This window comes from Lagopus leucura, unplaced genomic scaffold (assembly GCF_019238085.1).
Source record: "Lagopus leucura isolate 7727_CA_CO unplaced genomic scaffold, USGS_WTPT01 Super-Scaffold_100017, whole genome shotgun sequence".
Classification (NCBI taxonomy): Eukaryota; Metazoa; Chordata; class Aves; order Galliformes; family Phasianidae; genus Lagopus; species Lagopus leucura.
The window spans coordinates 10,088,680-10,109,269 of NW_024962271.1; the positions used below are offsets into that span (position 1 = coordinate 10,088,680).

Genomic DNA, 20,590 nt, shown 5'->3' on the forward strand with positions numbered 1-20,590 from the left:
TGGCCTACAAATAGCTTAAGGTTGAATGTTATCATATTCTGTGATATCTGTATTTGCACTGCTATCTACAGTAACTGTTTTGTTCACAGTTAGGAACAGACATGCATTTGAATAAGCACTTCTTTGAAGACAGCAGGTCCTAGTGACTGAGATTTACAGAATTATTGAAAATGTTTTAAGATTAGAATTTACCATACTTTTGATAGGGAAAACGTAGCATTTCAGCACTGAAGTTGTATACTCGCATCTTATTTTCTAGTATATAAGATTCCTGATTCTAATTTAGTATTACTTTTGGGTCACTATGAAACTGAAAACTGAATCACTTTTTTTACATTTAAGTATATCTGTTCTTTTGCACTTACATACTCTTCTGTAGCCTTTACAAATCCACGTTAATCTTCTTCCCCTTTCTCATCAGCTGCAGCTTATCCTTTTTACAGTTTTTTTTTCCTTCCAAGGTTAATTCTGGAGATTCAATTTTTTTTTTATTCCAGTGTTATCACCCACTTCAGTGAGCAAAATTTAACCTTCTCACAGAAGGAACATTCCAGTTTGATAATGATTTGATTTAGAGTCTTGTTATTGATTTGTTTTCAGTGTTTCATGTTGAAATATATCAAGTTCCTGACAGTCCTATTACTGTAAAACCTTCTAATCAACTGACTTCTACCCACCCTTATTTGAGAAGAGTTCAGTAAGAGGCCCACTTTTCACACTGCTGTGTCACATAGGCCACTGCAAACAGAAGAGTGCAGTGAACAACTTGCACAAAGATACAGTTGAACTGACAGGAAAAAATGAATCAATTCAAAGCGGTTTTGCTTTTAATCTTAGTAACAAGAGCAAGATGCTTATTCACACAGTAAAGTAAATAAAATGTATGTTCTGGATAATCTAGCATGCCCGTGAAGCCTCATATTATGCTGTACCTTGTATCTTCAATGAATAGTCTTAGAAACTACAGATGAAAAGCAAGATTGCATTAGTTGGCCTGACATCTCAGAAGCCAATGAAACTAGTAAGAATCCTTCAGTCCAAAAGACCATGACCTGACTTAGAGAAACAATTATTTCCTTTCTAGGCAAAGTAATAAAATGCCTGCCAAATGTGGCTATACTGTGACAAGGTAAACCTTTTAGGAATATTTCACATTTTCTCTGATGGAGAGTAAACAGCTCTTTGACATATCCTAGACTTGATGAGGTGTTAGATGATGGACTACTTGAAGAAAAACTAGATATGTTTCTCTTCCCTTTTGATTGTAATAGCTACTTGAACTGAAACAGTGTGAAGGGTAAGTGAATGAGGTCCACATTCAGTTATCCTGTTTCATAAATATTATTTTGTCTTTTATATTGTATTGGAATCTGCAGCATTATTTTTATTTGTGGAATTAAAATCATCTTTTTCCCTTTAATAATTTGCCAACTCCTGCCTTCCTAGTCCCTAGGGCTGAAAAATCTTTACAATTTTCATGTTTTTATTTAATCAAATCTTTTTTTTAAAAGGGAATAGCAAAAGAATGAAGTGTGATGGACAGGAAAAAGGAATTTCAAAGGCTAAAGCTATTAAGAAGCCTTGAAATCTTTTTAAATGTAAAATTATTGAGCTTTTTCTTAAAAGCACCAGCAAAACACACATACTGTCAGGAGCACGCTTCTCAGTAGGCATTTCAACATCAAAAGTTAAGTAAATTTTTGTCTTTATGTATGTGGTGAAATCGTTTCAGAAGTATGCCTTGCAACCCATTTGTAAAAATTATTCATTTTTGCTTTCAGTTTATATCATACTGCAAACAAATGAACAATTCCACATCACAGTACAAACAGCAGTGTGTGTTTGATGCTATTTTAATGTCCTTGTGAAATAATAATAGCAGGATCACTTGGGATTTTCTTGAGGTATTCTACCAGACTAAATTTTCCTCCTTTGAAACATCACATTTAATTAAGGAATGCTTTCCTCCCTTCACTTCAGATGGATTATCCATGCCATGAAGTATGAACTGAAATTCCGTGCAGGGGATATGCCAGCCAAGGACTTGTACCAGATGTCCCCTAGTGAAGTGAAGCAGCTTTTGTTGGATATTCTTCAGCCACAGCAGCAGGGGAGGTAATGAGATGCGTGGATTTGTGGCACCTGTTCTCATTCATACTAAACTGTTCCAGTAATTTGTGTTTCTGAAATACCTGCCCATTTAAGAGGCATAGTAAAGCATGGACGTTCAGTAGTGATTTATTTAGAGAGGTAGCAAAGATGCACCTTTTCATTTTCTCAGCTGTAACCAAGTTCTACAATTGCTCCTTTCACATTACAGCTTCCTTTTTCACCTCTATCCTTTTGGAAGCCTTACCTACTAGTAATTATGTATACACTGTGGTAGTACTGTGAAGCATTATATTCCTTGATGCCCTCATTAAGGGACAGGAGCCAAAATTACTCAATACCGCCTACTTAAGTAACTTGTAAGAATAGCATGTATGCTGTTCAGTGCCTTTTCTTCTAGCTTCTTGCATTATGTTTTTTTTTCTACAATGCTTAAGAGGTTCTGCTTCCTGAAACTTGTAATCTTTTCTCCAAGCTCTAACTTGTTCCCCATCCAAGTGCATTAGTGTGCAAGAAAACAAGCTATAATTACAGTACTTCCACTTAGCAGTATTAGTAAGGCTTCAGTCAGAAGTCCTCCCATAGACTTAAATTTCTAGTTTTTGACATATAATAACACTAACTTTTGCAGTTCTTCACTAAGTGGATTTTATTCCCTCTTTAGAGCACAACTTTTCAAGAAGCACAACGTGTGCTGCATGTGCATCATGAGAAGGCATTAGCTATCACTGCTTATGTTATGGTTTACACCACAGAATACGTCCTCATTCTGAATGAGAAGCTTTTATTACCTGCAGTTAATGATTTCCTTTGTCCACAGAGGCTGGCTTAACCGACGGCAAATCGATGGTTCTCTCAATCGAACTCCTGCTGGGTTCTATGACAGGGTGTGGCAAATCTTGGAGAGAACTCCAAATGGTTTAATAGTAGCAGGGAGTTTTTTACCACAGGTAAAGCATGTTGAGGTGTTCAATTATTTCTGCTCTACCTTACTATTAATGGAGAACTATTTTATTGCTAATATTTAATTGTATGTTGCCATACATAATACACTTCACTGGGTAAAATACAATTAGAATAGAATGGAAGTCAGTTACTTTAAAATACATCTGTAGGATCATAAGACTAAAAACCCTTTCCAGAGCTGTGCTGCCATGGACTCTAAAATATGCTTCCTTTTTGATGGCTGTGTATTATTTATTCAACAAGCAAACAGCCTATATTGAGGGGTGTGGAGGAGTGCTTTAATGCAGATGATCTTCATTCAATACAAGTATTTGTTATTTTTCAGCAACCAACCTTATCAGATATGACGATGTACGAAATGAATTTTTCCCTCCTAGTTGAAGATATGCTGCAAAATATTGACCAGCCAGAATACAGGCAAATCATTGTAGAGGTCTGTGTCTTAATAACAAAAGAAACTTTGTGATGTGCATGAGTTTGTTACAAATTAAAAAAAAATAAATAAATTAAATGCTCAAATATTCATAGAAATAGCATTTTAAATACAATTATTTATATTTCAGTGCTTTTTCCATGGATTGTTTTGTGATTTAAAAAGTTGCTGCCAGCATGCTCAGCATACACTAAGCCTGTGATGTTTTTCTTTCTTAGCAAATAGGGAAATAAATATTAATAATAATGCCAATCCATGTAGGTCAGAGGGTACAAAAGCTATTGAGATATCTAATTCCATTAAGCCCTTAATCCATACCTTTTCCCACCAAGTTCTCAGGTCTAGGAAAAAACTTGCTCTAAAACATCAGCTTGCACTATGATAGATTTTTCTTCCCATACTGCTGAGGCTGCCTAGTAGGTTGCCCTTTGTTACTGACTCAACTTTCAGTCTCTCTGTGTGCCAGCAAAAATCTCCTATGTGAAGCAAAAGGCTTCTTTTAACTCCTTTTCTTACCAGTACAGCTAATACTGGATAGTTTTTGGACAGATCATGAGCATATGTACCTTTGGTAACTGACACCTGTGCTGTCAGCTGTGTTCATTGTCAGTTCCCAAGTCTACATCTCTGGTGCCTGTGAGTTTTTTTGCACAGTAAAATAATTTAAATCCATCTCAGTTCAGGTTAACAGCTGCTGGTCGTGGTGCTCGCTGGAATATGTCCACTTTTGGCTAAAAGATAACACAGTTATCAAACAAAAGATGGTTACTCTAGATTCTGCTGCCCACTTCTGCAAGTCACTCAGCATGTTCATCTTCCTATTTAAACCTTTGAGCTACAGGGAATGTAAATTCCCTTGAACTTAATGCATTTTACATCTGTTGGCTTTGCTTTTTATGAATTTGCTTGTAGTGCAATTATACCATGTATGATTGTACATCAAATGCTAAGGTTCAATATGTGCTGCTTTTCATTTCTTCTGCTGCTTGAGCCACTATTATTTGTGGTTGCTCCCTGAAATGAATAATCTGGAAAATAACTTCCCTGCTTCCTGAAGTTAGATGTTGATGTCAGTCATTTATGTTTTGTCTTTAACTAGAAGCCACCTGAAATAGTAATCTTTTATGAAAGCCTGCTTTTTCAATGATTTTTTCTTCCATAGTCAGTAATTCTTATTTGTGGGCTATTACTTGTGCTACTATTAAGTTGCTTCCATCTTGAAACAAATGTGTTTGTTTACAATGCTTATAGAACCTGAACTTTAACAAATTAAATTTAAGTCTTTTTCTGCCTTATAGTTGCTGATGGTTATATCTGTTATTTTGGAGAGAAATCCAGAGCTAGAGTTCCAAGACAAAGTAGACTTGGACAAAGTGGTACAAGAAGCATTTCATGACTTTCAGAAAGATCACAACAGGCCAAAGGGAGATGAACACCCAGTAAGTAAAACAATTTACTATTCTACCTCCAGTTAGCTGAAATTATTAATTCTGTGTATGTGATAACGCAGCATAAATTTGCCAAAAGCAGAGGTAAAACATGCACTTTGAGTTGCAAATTCAAATCCATGTGGTAAGGGGATCACAGCTCTGAAGTGGGTGAAGCTGAAACAGGATATTCATTACAAGAGGAAAGAGTTACCTGCAGGACAAAACTAGAACAGAAAAGAGTTAAGAATAAGAGAAACTTGTAAAAAATAAAAACCTAATGCTCAGCAAGCATGAACCTAGAATCTTATGTGCACAGATATGAAGAAAGGCAGTGACAAAAGAAATATTGATGGTATTAAAGGAGAAACCTTAGAGGTTTTAAGCTCTAAGGACCTTTGAATATTCTCACTGCAAGTATTGATGCTTCAAAGCTCTGAAATCCTATAATAAAGACAGGTTGATTTGACAGGTTGAAGAATGAAATGAGTAAAAGTAGTGGGAAAGCACCCCTGCTACTGGGGATGGCTGTACTTGCTCAGTCTGGCACTGTTATGCACAGTGTATTCAAAGGTGTCATCGACTGGAAAGTTCTATTGATTTGTAACACTGATATGCAAAAGCAGTTCCTGTTGCTCAGTTACTCTCTTTAGGGATGAATTAGTTGAGGATCATATGCTATTTTCTCTGAAGTTTTAAGATTCTGATTTTGTCTGAATGATGTTCTTCCATCACGCTGATTTGCAAACATGTTGAACGTTTTTCCATTTTAACATGTAGTAAGTGTCACAGGTGTTTACTCCAGTAATTTCAAACATACCCTAAAACTGTGGAAGGTCTAATATTGTCACCACAATCTCAGCTATTTAATAAAGTAATTGGGAAGTCACATTTCCTGAATTAGAAATGAACCTTTATTTTTAAATTATGTATTGGCTGTTTTAATAAACAGCTGTTTTAACATCATTAACTGAGCCAAACAGGTGTTTATGGAAGCAGATCTATTTGCTATCTTATCTGATTGAATTCATGTGCTACCCCTGACCCTAATTTGCCTCTTAGATTTTACTTATTTTTCAATAAATCTAAAGCCTGTATCTCTGTGTACACCAAAGGACCTGGATCATAATGGTATTGTGGTAGCACACTGTTGCCACATAGTAATCATCTGTCTGCATGCTATAAGAGAGTTCTGTCATCTATTATATTTTTAAAAATATGAGAAAGGCACTATCTGTCCAGCACTGAAAAACTCAGTAAATAAATATATGCAGTATGTTTTATAAATCCCTCTCCACATGTTCAGATTGAATGTAAAAATAGTTTTCTGAAAATTGATTACAAGTATGCTATAGCTTCAGAGTGTATAACTCATTCGCATTTCTTGCATATTCATATTCTAGCTGTTTCTTCTTTTCATAATCAGCATTTCACAGAAGTGTCTTTTCCCTGTCCTGCAGGATGACATGACTGCATTCTACAACACTCATCCAGTTGGAAAAAAGGGAACATGCAGCTACTTGAGTAAGGCTGTGATCAGTTTATTGCTAGAAGGAGATGTGAAAACAAGCAATGATGATCCTTGTACTATTAGCTAAAGCTTCAAGCACAATGTAGTAATTGTTGCTTTATTCACTGTTAAACGTTTTCAGGCATGCATTAAAGTACTATTTTGAAAAGTAACCCTGGTTAGTAACACAGATACATCCCGTCCTTTGCTGAAAGAAGTGCCATTAGAGACACAAAGTGCTCCTTATTTTTCATTTCTCAACTATGCAGCATGAAAGCACACTCAAAGCACATGATATTTGGCTAAGTTGAAAGGCATTGTACCTGTGATCTTAAATTGTGCATTTACCATAGCTGGTATCTTTGAGAAATATAATGTAAGATTCTGCTTTTATACCTCTATTTATAATTACAAAGAAGTTTATTGTAAATTCTGAATGCAATTCACAAAATAATGTAATTAATCAAGGCATAACAAACTGCAACAATATAAAACCATGATTTACTGTTTTTTCCTGATTCTACACACAAAATGGAGGTAAATAAATTACAAATAATTTATATTTTTGGATAAAAATTATCTTTTCCATTCACAATTCACGCTTTGTTGTTTGGATTTTAATTTTCAACTTGATTACTTGATACACAAGCTTCACTGCATCTGAATAACTCTTTTTTAATCTCCGGCAATAAACACGACTACTTTCCTAATTGTTTAATATCTGCATAAAGGGAAACACATGATAGTAAGAGAACATTGTTTTGTAGCTTTTTTTTTTTTTAAGAAAGCAAGGAAACCTATTTAAAATGAACATCAGTGACAAAAACTCTAAGTGAGCTATCAGTGCATGAAGGACTTCAAAATAAATTTTTCTGTCTCCAAAATGTGTGAAAATACTGTATGCTAAATGCTTTATTTTGATAAAAGTTAAAATATCAAATGCCTGTAAAAAAAATAATAAAAATACTGTGGAGTTACATACACAGTCCCATTGACTTTAGTGGCAACCTTCTGCTATGCTGCTGGAATACATTTATCAGTGGTTGGGGAAGTCAAGGAGAAGGCAGCAGAAACACTCTTAGTGATTGCTGGATAGAGAGTGCTGTGTTGATACATTTAATGTTGTGTAACAGCAATTTATCAGATCTTCAACTTTTTATTTAATTTCAGAACTGTTTGAGGAGTTAATTGGGTACAACAATCTCCCACCTGCTGAGCTTGGTTTTTGTTGTTTTCAGTACTACATGCAAAGCTACAGCTGGCCCCAGATCAGTGATTACATAGGTAGTAAGTATGCATCTTAGAATGTTTTCCAAAACATGCTATTTTACACAAGTCCCCTATTTCTGGCATTCTCTTTGAGAGATCGTGAGACTATGTGGATAATTAGTCATTTTCCACCTATTTATTTCCTCAAAAGCATTTTTAATGCTATTCATGATGCGCTGTTTCACCTCCAAACACTAATGCAAGGCAAACGTTAACAGTTGCCAAATGTAGAAACAGAATAGCATCTTCTATGTGATTTTACTCACTGTGACATAAGCCTTCAGCCCCCATTGCACATATTCTTCACAGAGTTGAAACACTTTTATAGCTCCTTTAACGAATGTAACACTATTATACTTCTGGTGTTATTTCCAGGATGAATTCTGTTCCAGCATGCCCTAAAGCCCAAAGGAAAAAAAAAAACACAGCACAGAAAAGATATTTGGAGCAGATCTAGAAAATCTGAAAGAAGATTGCTAAAATAATCAAGTACACTTTACATTCCAGTTTGAAGCTATGGCATAGCTTCTTCAGAAGTTAGCAGTCACTCAGCTCAGGTCAGAAGATTATATGCCTTGCTATAGCAGGTGTTATGAGCAGAGCACGGACTCAGCCGATAGCTACAGAGCTTAGGCAAAAAAGGTACTTAATTTTTTCATGGCTTGTGTAAACAAATATTGGAACTATATATTGTAGCACAGAGTGACAAAGCTTGTTGCAAATTTTTCTTTGAACGTTCAAATACATCCTTGTGAGACTTAATCTCAGAAAACTATACTTACAAAAAAATTGATAGTAAGAGGTATCAGAATGTAAAAACATATCGTAGTATTTGTTTGAAATTGGTTTCTGAAACTTGCTTCTTATTCTGACTTAGCATTTTGACTTCCCTGTCTTTTTATGGCATTAGTCAAGACTAAAGGAGAAAGCTTGCTAACTCTTGTAAGTCTCAGCTTTCTTTACAATGCGGGTTTTCAGATCCTGTCTACCAGCTTCCATATCAATTGCATGAGTTCACATGAGCTTTGGGTCAAGCCTCAGGTGACAAAATGTATTTACTTTTCATGAATTCATTTTTTTTTCTTATTATCTGTCCCCCAGTACTGGAGTATTTCTTACCTTGGAGATCAGATTAATAGTGTACTTGTAAGAACTCATTTTGTATCTTGAAGCCTTTAGGTTACACATCCCATTGCAAGCTGAAGTATTGTCTGATTACATTTTCAAGTCTTCTACCGTAGTTGATCTTCTAATTTGCTTTAAACGCTTTTATTTCAGAACTCATGAAAAAATACCTTGCATATCACTGAATATAAATAACAGATGTTGAGAGCCATTTACAAAGTGCTGTGTGGCAAACTGACATCCCCTCACATACGCAGTACACCATCACTACCCTACCTGCAGTGCTGTTTGCAAGTAGAAGTAGAAGAGCCTTAAAAGACAGAAGCAGTTTGTTAAAATTAATGTAACCTGCCTAAAAATGGCAAAAGCATAGGTAAATATTTATAGCTGGCATGCCAGGTATCCCTTCTAGTATATATACATTATTAATATATACATTATTATTTAGTTTGCATCTAGAAAGCCTACTATGCTGGAATCCTGTTTTGTACCCAGCTTCAATAAGTCAAAATTCAAAAATATTTTGTTGTTCCATTTATGTGAGAATTCTACATTTTAATATTTCATCTAAGAGATGAGATGGAGGACAAATCAGCTCATTCTCATTGCTTAGAAATGAAATCAGCTATGCCTTCACTGACAAGAGCATAACTGCTAAGTGTTTAATAGCAGTGTTCAGAGACTGAAAGGAAGCCTGAAAGTAACATGGAATTAACTGAAAAACAGACAAAGAAAATCACCTGATCCACATTGCTCCATGTTCTTAAACCAATTTTTAGATATCTCAGTTTCAAACGTGCATGAGTAAAAGCTTGCGAATTTCATACATATCACTTAAGTCAGATCTCAAAGCATTTGGCACAGACAGAACAGGGATAGGCACAGATAAAGTATAAATGCCTGAGCATCAGATTAGCGCCAACCACTAAATGACCCAAGCTTTGCTCACCTGGACTGGCAAAAGCACTCACCTAGTCTATCCTAAAAATTATCTCTATCTTCAGTTGCATTTTTCCTCACCAAATCTTCTCATGACATTGCGGATAGAAAATCCCACACAGTCAGCATTTGTCTTCAAAGATCCCATTTTCACATTAGCTGACTGCTGCCCCTTCTCACATCTTTGCATTGCAGTACGGTATCTCAGGATGGGCTGAAGAATGCCAGACATAGCTAGCCTGAACACTGTATCACCCTCTTAGCGTGTCTAGGGATCCCATATTGATCTCATGTACTGCATGTAAAGAAAGTCTTAAGCTGGCAGAAGATGACAGTGGCTCTTTTTAGCATTAACTTCTAGGCTGAGTTAACTCAAGCCCCCATCTTGCAAAGACATCACCAAATTCAGAATGCTCATGCAGTTCACATATAAAATATGTATAAAGGAGTCTTTCATCTATTTTTCTTAAGTACTGCATTTACTATATAGGAAATTATAATGTATATTTAAGAGCTGTATAATTCTAGAATCAGTGCTTTGAATTCCAGTACAATCTTAGAAAGATAATTCCTGCATTCATTTCATTGGGAAGATGCAGTACATTTCATTTGCATCCCAGTCAGGGATCTGGTTAAGGCCATGCATCTGTTTTATTCAGAGCTCCTTACAGGGAGATTTAAAATCAATTTTAGACTTCAGAAAAACAGCCTTGTAGATAAAGAAACCGCTCCATATTGCCTCACTGACAACTGCCACATTTCAAGACAGAGCAAACATGTTCCAAATTTTCACTCAAGTCAGCCACTTTGGCCAAAGAGTCAAATAAAAACAGTAACACAAACCTCAGAAAGCTTGGTCTTTTGAGCCTACATATCTCAAGGACTGTACATGTGGTTTGCACTGCAGACCTCCATTTCAGATCCTGTCTATGCAGTCCTTAACACACACAGTAAATGTAAGATCAGTAACAGATTTAATTGCGACTACTCTTGAATAAAAATCTACATTAAATCTGTATTAAATTATTAGTGGGATTAAGGCTTTTACATAAAAGTTTTAGTACACTAACTGCCCTTTAATGTATGTGTAAGATGATAATACTTTGAACTCAAGAGTTCAAATTTTCATTAAAAAGCCTGACACGAAGTTGCAATCAAGACACAAACATTACTGCATTACTAAGCTGGCTTTATTAAAAATGCATACTGCCAGCAAGTGAGAATTATTTCTAGAGGATTTTCAAATGTATTCAGTTCAATTCTTGATGCTGTTCTCATAATACCAATGGTCAAGTTTCCATCAGCTTCTGTGTGAATAACAGCAAACAATTCCCTAGGCATTACTCATTTTCTTCTCTCAGGGTTGCAACTGACATCTGTGATCCTATGCAAGTCTCAACCTTGTGCAGTCCAGCTGTTAAAATGCTCATACAATTATCTGTTTGAGGCTGTTAGCTTAAACGTGTAGTTTGTTAAATAACACTCTACAAGGAGTTAGAAAAACAAAATTACATTAAAAGACTCGGTGTGTCTTTCAGAGAAAAGCTCAAATGCAGTTTGATCCAATCTGCAATGCTGCAGACTAGGAAATGGCCTGTGAAGTTTTGTACTGACAGACCTAGATAAAAATTTAGAGGAGAAAAGTCTGAGCAACTGCAGCTGTCTGGCATTCCCCCATTATCCAGTTTCCATGGATACAAGCATTAGAAATTTTGAAGCGAGTATTATAGTTAAAAAAAAGAAATCACCCTCTCTCCCAAAAGACCTGGTGACAGTGGATGTGTTAGAAATCTTGAAACTCTCAGGTTGAAAGCCCAGCTACATTTGCAACATTGCTAAAATGAAAGTTATGAAAGAGAATAAATATAGCAAACATTTTCCCATTTTGTTTTAGGTCAGGAAGACTAAGAGAAGGAGAAAAATGGTAATATATACAGGAAAAATGGTTTCAAGTTGTATAGATGATTTTGCAACCACAAAAAAAAAAAAAAAAAAAAAGCTAGCCTTCTTTCTGGGAAAAACACACAAACACCAACAAAGCAAAGCCACTACAGAGAAAGGAAATTGGCTTTTAGGCAAGCGATACATGGTACACCTTGCCCACTTCTGGTGACCCCAGAATACAATGCTCTGTGACAAATTCTGAATAAAGCTAGATCATTTTCTTAAACAAACAACATTGGATATGAAAGCAAGGACAAGATTCAAACAATCAAATGAAACGCAAAGTAAGCAATGTACTGCCAGCATGTAATGAAGAAGACTTTTAATTCCTATGCCTACATGACTCATTGGAAATACTCCTATTAATTACTTCACTATATTAAGTAAGCAAAAAAAATGGCTGCTAGCAGTTAACTTCTGAAGACAAAGGAGAATGAAAATCTCAAAGAGGAGCTGTACTCGCAAAGGTAAATTCATTACCAGCTTTGTTAGCTACTATTTGTTTTTATGTGCACAGGGAAGTTTCATTTAAAACACCTCTTTATTCTTTCAGTACCAATGCCTAAGCAGACAAAAAACATGACTAATGCAAGGAAGGAGAGTTTGTGTTTTTCTACTCAGACACTATTTTCTCAGAGAGTAACAAATGCTGCAAAGTTGTCCAGGAGATATTTGCTAAATTATTCTGAAATTCATTTCAAACTACACTGGATTTTACCTTATAGATATGCCACTTACTAATTGCACTGAAAAGAGCTGATGAGCTTGTCAGATGCTTCATGACAGGAGAGCTGCTAACTCCATTGTGACCTAAAATTTGAAATTCAGAAATTTAAAGCCCACATCTGGTAGGCTGCCAAACCCATGGGTCTAATAAACTCTCTAAATAAGTGATCAGTCTTAAACTCTTACACCAATTTCCTCCACACTACATAAATTGTGTGCTCATACTAGTGGTTTCAGATTTTTTTTTTTTTTAATTACTTAAAGTTAGGAAGACTTGGAGTAATTGCCCCTCCTGCATTTTCTACCCTGAGGCACTTTGTGAGAATTCCACTAAACACACTCTTTGACCCAACGATGGCTGTTATTTAAAGGTAATTTCCCCTGCAAATATGACTGACTGCCATTTTTGTGTTGAAAATTAGGTAAACTTGTTATTTTCAAGCCTCTTCCCTTTCCCACCATTCAGACTCAGAGTGGGCATCATCTTTGCTTTGGACTTGTTATGAGAACGACATATTGAAGAGGGTTCACTTAAATATTGGCAAAATGCAGACACGGCTGAGATACAGAAGTCTAGCAAAAGCACTCATCCAGCTCTCAGGCGTTTACTGGGACTGTCACACATAGAAGGCTGCATACTCAGAATGTTTCTGTAGAGATTAATTTGTTAATCTGCCCCTTAGATTGTGTTATCGCTTTTTCACAAGCTGACTACAATTAGGCTGGCAGCAAGTTAATGAATATAATCTCATTTCTTTGAATTCCCTGGTCTGTCTGTTTTCATTTTATTTGCTTGTCTTACACTTCAAATTTCGGGCTCTTTGGGATAAGAATTATGTTTATGTTTTCTGTGGCATAATAATCCATAATTAGGGCATTGAACACTACCCCAATAAAATGTTGCGTACTTTTTCAGTTGGGAAATAGCAAAAATCAAAGTTACATGGTGGGCAAACAGGCAGCATAAACAGCCCTAGAGAGCACATGGTAGACTGACTGCCAGAACTGATTTTGAAGTGATTAGCACAACATGCATATTTATTGACTGAACGCCTCATACTAAATTAAGACGCAAATTAGATTTAGAAGTTACGCTAGATTTGTGTAACAGAAAAGTAACTAAATATTAATGCAAAACAAGCTTTTTTAAAAAACTGTTAGATCGAGCCATGAAATGGACTGGGATAGTTCACCTCCTTCCCACCTCCTTGCACAAACAGTTCTCCAGAGCATGCGTCCACTGTGGAAAGAGGAGGAACAGAGAAAAGCTAACACACACACAAACAAGTCCTGCTTCTTGTTAACTTCTCCTCTGGGATCTCAGCATTAGGATGGGTGCCAGACTATATTTTAAATTTGTCCCCTTTTTCAAAGCTCCAGATGTAATTGGCTTCTTTTAGCATTTACTAATGCAAAGCCAGTCCTTGGGCACACTTCTGGGCGATTGTTCTCTAATAGCTTCTGACCAAATTCTGAGCAGAAGCTGTGCTATCCAACAGTACTAAATCTTCCTACTAGGAATGACAAGCAACCTGAAATCAGAACAACTTCCATCAGGCAAATGAAACAAATCCTCCTGCCTCTCATACTTTAAAGGCAACCACAAAAACGGAATTAGAAAAGCTGACTCATTGCATATAATAATTAGGAAGGGAGCAGGGAAGCGTGAAATCCTATTTCTGTGGTAACAAAAAGGCTCAAACATGATTTGTTTTTAGAGAATAAGGACTGCTGAGGTTCCCCTCCAAATGACTTTCCCTACACTCGTGGTTAATGAGAGTCAGCAAGTATTGGCAGGAGGAGAAAAGACCTAGAGGACTGTGGGAAAGGTCTGTTTCCCAGGGGAATATGACAGCTTCAATAGCAGTTGCATTTTCTTTTCCAGTCCATGCAGTATAACCAGGGAATATCCATCTCTTCTTTCCTTTCTGAAAGGCCACATAAAGAGGAAGAATATATGTAACATGCTACCAAAATTATTCTAACATAATTAATAAATTTTCAAGTATTTCCTTATAGTTTACTGCAGTTTTCTGGTGTCCAGAGGGAGAGGGACATGCATACATATTCATTACAAGTCTGCACAGCAAGGTTTAAATACAAGTAAGATATTAATGTGGAAGTTGTCAATGACTCCAGACAGGAACTACTGAAGTTAAACGAAGACTGAAACAGCATCAGGCTATTCTGGGGAAGCAGAATTTATTTCTGTAACCTAGATACGTTTCCCTGTATAATCCTGTCACACACTATGTTACCAGCTTGCTGTCACTATAAAGCTTATGATTATAGATTGCTGGCGATACCTAGGAACATATAAGGTAATTTATCTGTCATGACATGCTGTAGTAATAAACATCAGTTAGATAAATGGAGGGAATTTAAAACTTTAGTCATGAAAAATTTGCTTGTTTACTTGTACTTCCAGAGAAAATTTTTCATATTCCATAATACAGGAGGAAAGGTAAAGCTAGCCAGCAACTGCATTTATTTACTAAACATGCTGCATGTGGATTCAAATGGCTTTTCTTCAAGGCAACATATCCTAGCAATGAAATGGGTTTCTACTACTTCCAAAAATTGTCCTGACAGCATGCGTTCTTCTTTCAGTGCCTAAGCAGGGAAGAACTATTTAAGTGCCTTTAACAGTCATTTTATTATTGTTTCCACACAATGCAGCATTTTAGACTAAAAGTCATAAGCCATGTATGAAGAGGACAACTTTAACAGCCATTAAGAAATATTATCCAAGAAAGAGCGAATGTATTTCTGATTAGTTGTTGAACAATGGCATCCTGTTCTCATATATATATATATTTTAAGATGCAGCAAAAGAAAAGCCCTTCCAATTAAACAAGTCAATTTGTAACTGGACATTTTCTTATTCCAGTTCTCATCTGAACCGCAAGAGATGCGTGACTTCTTAGGAGCTGCCCCTCAGAACTTGCAGAAGCAGGAAAATGCCAACAGCCCAATAGGTTCATATTCTAATATGTAAATTGTAAAAACTACATTACAAACATGCTTCACCCATGCTTCAGTGAATCACTCTGTGGTAATTCATATGCATCTATCTCTCTATATAACCATATATAGTTTGTGCAGTACCTTCTATAACCTCCACAGTCTCTTCTGGAGGCTTTGAGAGTGCTTTTTGGCACACAGAAATAGAATTCTGGGGCAAACAGCACAGCGTGAAGCTAGGATGCTTAGATACCATACTCCCTTTCAGGGTAATTCTTTAAGGCTTTACTCAATCCACTTGCCTTCTGTGTCCCTATTCAAACATCTAGAAAATTCAAAAATAGAGTATGCTTCCCTTGTGAATTAGAAGGTAGAATGCTCAGAATGTGTTTCAAGATAAGAGTATGATTCCATCCAAATCAAACAGAAAGCCACCATAATTTCTTCTCCACTCACATAGTAACTCACAGTCCATAGAAGTCAGACCTCTTTCTCAAGCCCAACTGGCCTCTCCTGGAGCTTCTACCCTTATATTTCCTAAACTGAGGCAATTGGAACATTCCCTGTTTTAGTTAAATATTGTCATTGGAACAACAAATTTATCTTTACCATCAGATCTGACATATTCTGTACTTAAAAATACTGCAGTTATTCTTGACTTGTAGGTTTCCATTTTCTTTCAAGTTTCAGTGGTGACTATTTTGTGAAGATGACATTAAGTACTGGTATGTGTTAGATAAAGCAGATGAGGTGCAATTATACTGAAAAGATTTTCCTCATCCAAGATATTTGAGGAATTGGAGTCCATTCAGTATTGACACGTGCCTTTGGTAAGCTCCTCCCTTTCTAACTCACATGCAAGCATCCTCAAATATCTGTTATAACATAACCATGTTTAAAAACACAACACTTCCAAAAGCTTTATATTTGTTCCCAGATTTTGCAAACTGGATGGCCAACTGCCAACACTTGGAAGCAGAAAGTACAACATCAATAGAGAAACTGTCTTAGTTTAATAACCTTACAGCTTCCAAAAATAAGAGCAAAACCCCCAAACACACTGTGCCCTGGAACAATGAAAAAAATCATTAAAGCTGTGAAATGAATTTTTCAGACCAACACAATTGAACCTAACTCCCAATGAAAGTACACCAATTTCAGGTCATGTCTTTTTTTTCCCTCATTATCTTACAATATCTTGTCTTGAATGAGATGCTGAGGCCATTAAGACATTAATACAGGTTATTTGAGCAAATGCTGCATATACTTTAACATCTGTTCTATCAAGTTTAGTGATAAAATTTGCCTTCAGGATTTTTATTTGCATTTCCTGTTTTTCCTTCTCAAATTTGCTTTTTGACATTTCTACATTAATTTTAATGTACAAGAAATTCTAATTTATTTTTTTATATATATCTCAGTCAATTCCATTGACAGCCGATAGTGCAGTTTTACAATCAAAATCTCATTAGTTACTTTTTCTGCCTTCTGCTGAATGCAGTCAGGCATCCAATATAAGTCTTCAGAAAAATCTACAAATAATATTTAAGCTGTTATGCTTCATACTTAACTAATTTTGCATTTTGGGGAAATCAGAAAAAAACCATTTTATGCATGAGAGATGCATAGTGATAACCAGATAAAAGGTGTAAACAAATTCTAATTTTTGTTTTCACCACTGACAGACATCACACTGAGCAGACGTGGTACCTGTCCTCACCAACACCAGTTAACCATGGGAATATTTAGCTTGAATAAGCTCTTTGGCTACCCACTTAGCCATTCTTCTATGCGGGAAAATGAGCTCATAAAAACAAAGTTATGTGAAACGCATCAGCTTTCACATCATTATAGAGGAAGTAATAGTTGAGATAGCAGCAGGTATTGGCACAAAAAACAGAATTACAGTAATACTTTTATTAGTGGTTGAACAGATACATATTGTGAGAAAATATAAGTGAGGTAAAAACCTACCACCCAGAACCAAAGGAACACAGAGATAAACCTATGAACAGGGACTACCATCCACTTACTCAAGTTATTTTTGGCTTTCAGAAGAAAAACTATAGCAAAAACCTCCTTCTATTAAACTCCTATTCTCTCCATGCTATTTGTTACATATGGTTGATAAAAATCAAATGAAGACTCAATACCAGAAAAATAGATTAGTGCTCAAAAACGGAAAAAAGGGGGGTGGAGACCAATATAATTTAGGAAAAATGGCACAAGATAAACAATGCACTGCATGCTGACAGCACATTGTATTTTTATTACATAGTCATTTTTCATTGTCATTTAAGTAGATAATTTTTGAGCTTGGAAAGATGAGAGAGAATTCCTGAAGAATTCCTGGATCAATGTTTTGAAAACACAGTAAGAGATTTTAATATTTCAAGTCTGTATACATGTTGTTTGACCTCCCATAGACTAAATATTGAATTTCAAAACTGATAAACATAGCAGAAAACAATCTGGAAACTGCAGCTTGATTAAGAAGAGCAACACAGATTAAAGCAAAAGAGAAAACAATGTGCTGCAGCACTGAACCATGTCAGTTTGCCCAACAGTGATGGCAGAGATTGAAAACGGCCCAGAACTGCAGCACCTGTTGCACTGCAAATTAAACCCCAACACTCCAATTACTTTTTTTTTTTTAAAACACAAAGAGCAAACATTTTCTGAAGCAATCACTACTCCCAAGCCGATTTGAGACACACTGTAAACAGGCTTACATTGACATAATTTATTTTCAAAAATGCTTCACACTATGATGCAATCACAGCAAAGCCCCGAGCCGCCAGACACTCATGGAGAAAGAAAACACAGGAAGAAGTGGGCAGCCATGGCCACCCCACATAGCAGCACACACACACACTCCTGCTTTCTCTGACAATACAGGTGCCACATTTGCAGTATGGCCAAAATCTCCCCTATGACACAGACCTTTGAGCACAATATAGTTTGGGTACACTCTTCCTGGCAGTTGCCCTTCTGCCTTCCTTCTGAGACTAATTACAGTATCACTGGAGCTGCCCCAAGCTAGTCTGTCTCTCACCACATTTGCAATTAACCTTGAAAGGAGACTGGCCTTGCAGCTCTGGGAAAGAATTCCTCTTAAAGGAGAATCAGAGGGATCAATTAGATGTTCAAAGAAGAAACAGAATGAGAAAAAGCCTATCCTGTCCCATTCAAATCATACTTCACTGGATCCATCCAATACATTCACTTGTCATTCTTTTCCTTCTCACCAGTTCTTACACAGATCTGCCTTCTGGATGCTCCTTTCTCAGTACATACCTGTATGTGCACAGAGTGACAGGGCAAGAAAAAGCAGGTGCTTTGGAATTATAAGCTCTCATGCTCCCTCCCAAGGTAAACTCCTGATAACATCCAGAAGTATAGGAAACTTAAGCGGTATTCCTTGCAGAACATCCAAATCAAGTAATACATATGAAGCGGCTCTGTGTTGATTAGAAAACCAACTGCATAAAATGAGAATCTCTCACGCTCACAAAGAATTATTTCAGTGCATTATATACCATATTTAGCTAAACCACAGTTCACAAACAGTAGCAATGAAAACCTATAACCTACGTTAGATCTTAATTATGTTATTCTAGAGTACATGCAGTAACTACGGGGTGACTCTAGAGAAAAAATAAAGTTGTTTGTGTCTCAGTAGATACAGAATTATGAACAAAAAGACAATGGAAAAAAATATATATATAGATTACATTAAGGATACAAGAATAATCTCTGAACAAGAACTAGGAACATGTAATGCATGTAATAGACTATGGCCAGCTAATGGTGTGCACACATAAACAAAAGAATAAAGATATGAAGGGACAAAGAGTAAATGAGCAACTGAGTTGTTTGTATGGCTGCATTTCTTAGACAGTTTAAAAACACCTTGCAAAGAAAATGAAACCTTAGCATAAAAAGGTAAAAACACTTCAGAATTCTCTAAGCACTCATAAGGATTCCTAGATATTTTTTAAAATTTATTTTAAACTAATGAGGTAAAAGTTGAAATAGAAAAATGAAGGGAAAAAATACGAATATGCAAGGAAATTTTTAGAAGTGACTTGAAAAAAATGCTACAGCCACATCATCCTCAGGTATATCATCTGATAAAGCTGTTCCACTTGGGAGGATACATTATTGTGTAACAAAAGGAAAAAGTGTAATTACCTGTTTACTACAGCATTTCAGGTAACTGTAGCAGTTTAGTTTGGTTTAAAAATCTATTCCTATCTGTACTGTGTTTACTGACAGGATTACCTTAAAGACAAATAAACAGAAAAAAATAAAAAATAAAAAAAATCAGGAAAACAGTTCTAAGGACATCAGCAGAGCTGTTTCTGTTTAAAAGCCTTCTCTGCTGAATCCATCTGCTTTGTGAAAAAATGGCATGTATTCTGCTGTAAGTTTGAGGAAGCCTTAGATATTATTCCCCATCTGCAACATAATGTCACCTTGCATTGCTCATGTCCTGTTATGAAACAGAGTGGGACTGACACAACCCAAACTGACTTGACAGAACCTGAGTTGACATCTGTGAAATCCCTAAAAGTAGTTTTCTTACACTGAAGTGATACAAAATGCTTTTTACATCGGTTTATTTTTCAGTACTTAAGGCAAAGAAAAACTATCAAAGAAAATACTTAATTGGCTTCATCTGAGTTTCTTCATTAGGTTTGTTTCTTCAAGATACTCATAGGCAAATTTCTGCTGATTTCATGACATGAATTAGAGCCTGATGATGAATGGTAGAATTAATCCAAGTAGGAGGCTGTACTACTCTTCCTGACAACCAACAGCCAGAGCTACTTAGATAATTTCTGATGTCTCCTCCAAAATCATGATGTTCCAGAAGATTCAGTAAGCAACTTAACAGCTTATTCCCTATCTTACTCTGTTCTACTGTGCTGTTCCCTATTTTTATCATGATTTAGGTCACAGCATTTGCAGTTCTCTGAACATCAATTTAATGCAATGGTCCAGCAAAAAAAAAAACAAAAACAAAAACCAAACCTGTAGCTACTGATTCAGGAAAGAGTCCAGTATTCCCCATCATGTCTAAATTAGGCCTAGTATGCAGCAGAGAAGTCACAATGAAGTGAAGCCTGCAAATGTGTGCATGCACACAAACACAGTATGCTCTTGTAGCAATGA

General features: G+C 36.1%; 1 protein-coding gene across 4 annotated transcripts in view; it reads left to right on the forward strand.

The window, feature by feature from the left end:
* The window catches only part of PHKB (phosphorylase kinase regulatory subunit beta), a 67,968-nt gene extending 60,544 nt beyond the window's left edge, over window positions 1-7,424 (forward strand). For all 4 annotated transcript variants that reach the window (XM_042876949.1, XM_042876950.1, XM_042876951.1 and 1 more), the window contains 5 exons: window positions 1,981-2,115; window positions 2,930-3,059; window positions 3,401-3,508; window positions 4,807-4,947; window positions 6,396-7,424. In XM_042876949.1, the coding sequence (XP_042732883.1) occupies window positions 1,981-2,115; window positions 2,930-3,059; window positions 3,401-3,508; window positions 4,807-4,947; window positions 6,396-6,533 (652 nt within the window). In that variant the 3' untranslated portion in view covers window positions 6,534-7,424. The remainder of the gene's footprint in view (window positions 1-1,980; window positions 2,116-2,929; window positions 3,060-3,400; window positions 3,509-4,806; window positions 4,948-6,395) is intronic.
* The last annotated feature ends 13,166 nt before the right edge of the window (window positions 7,425-20,590 follow it).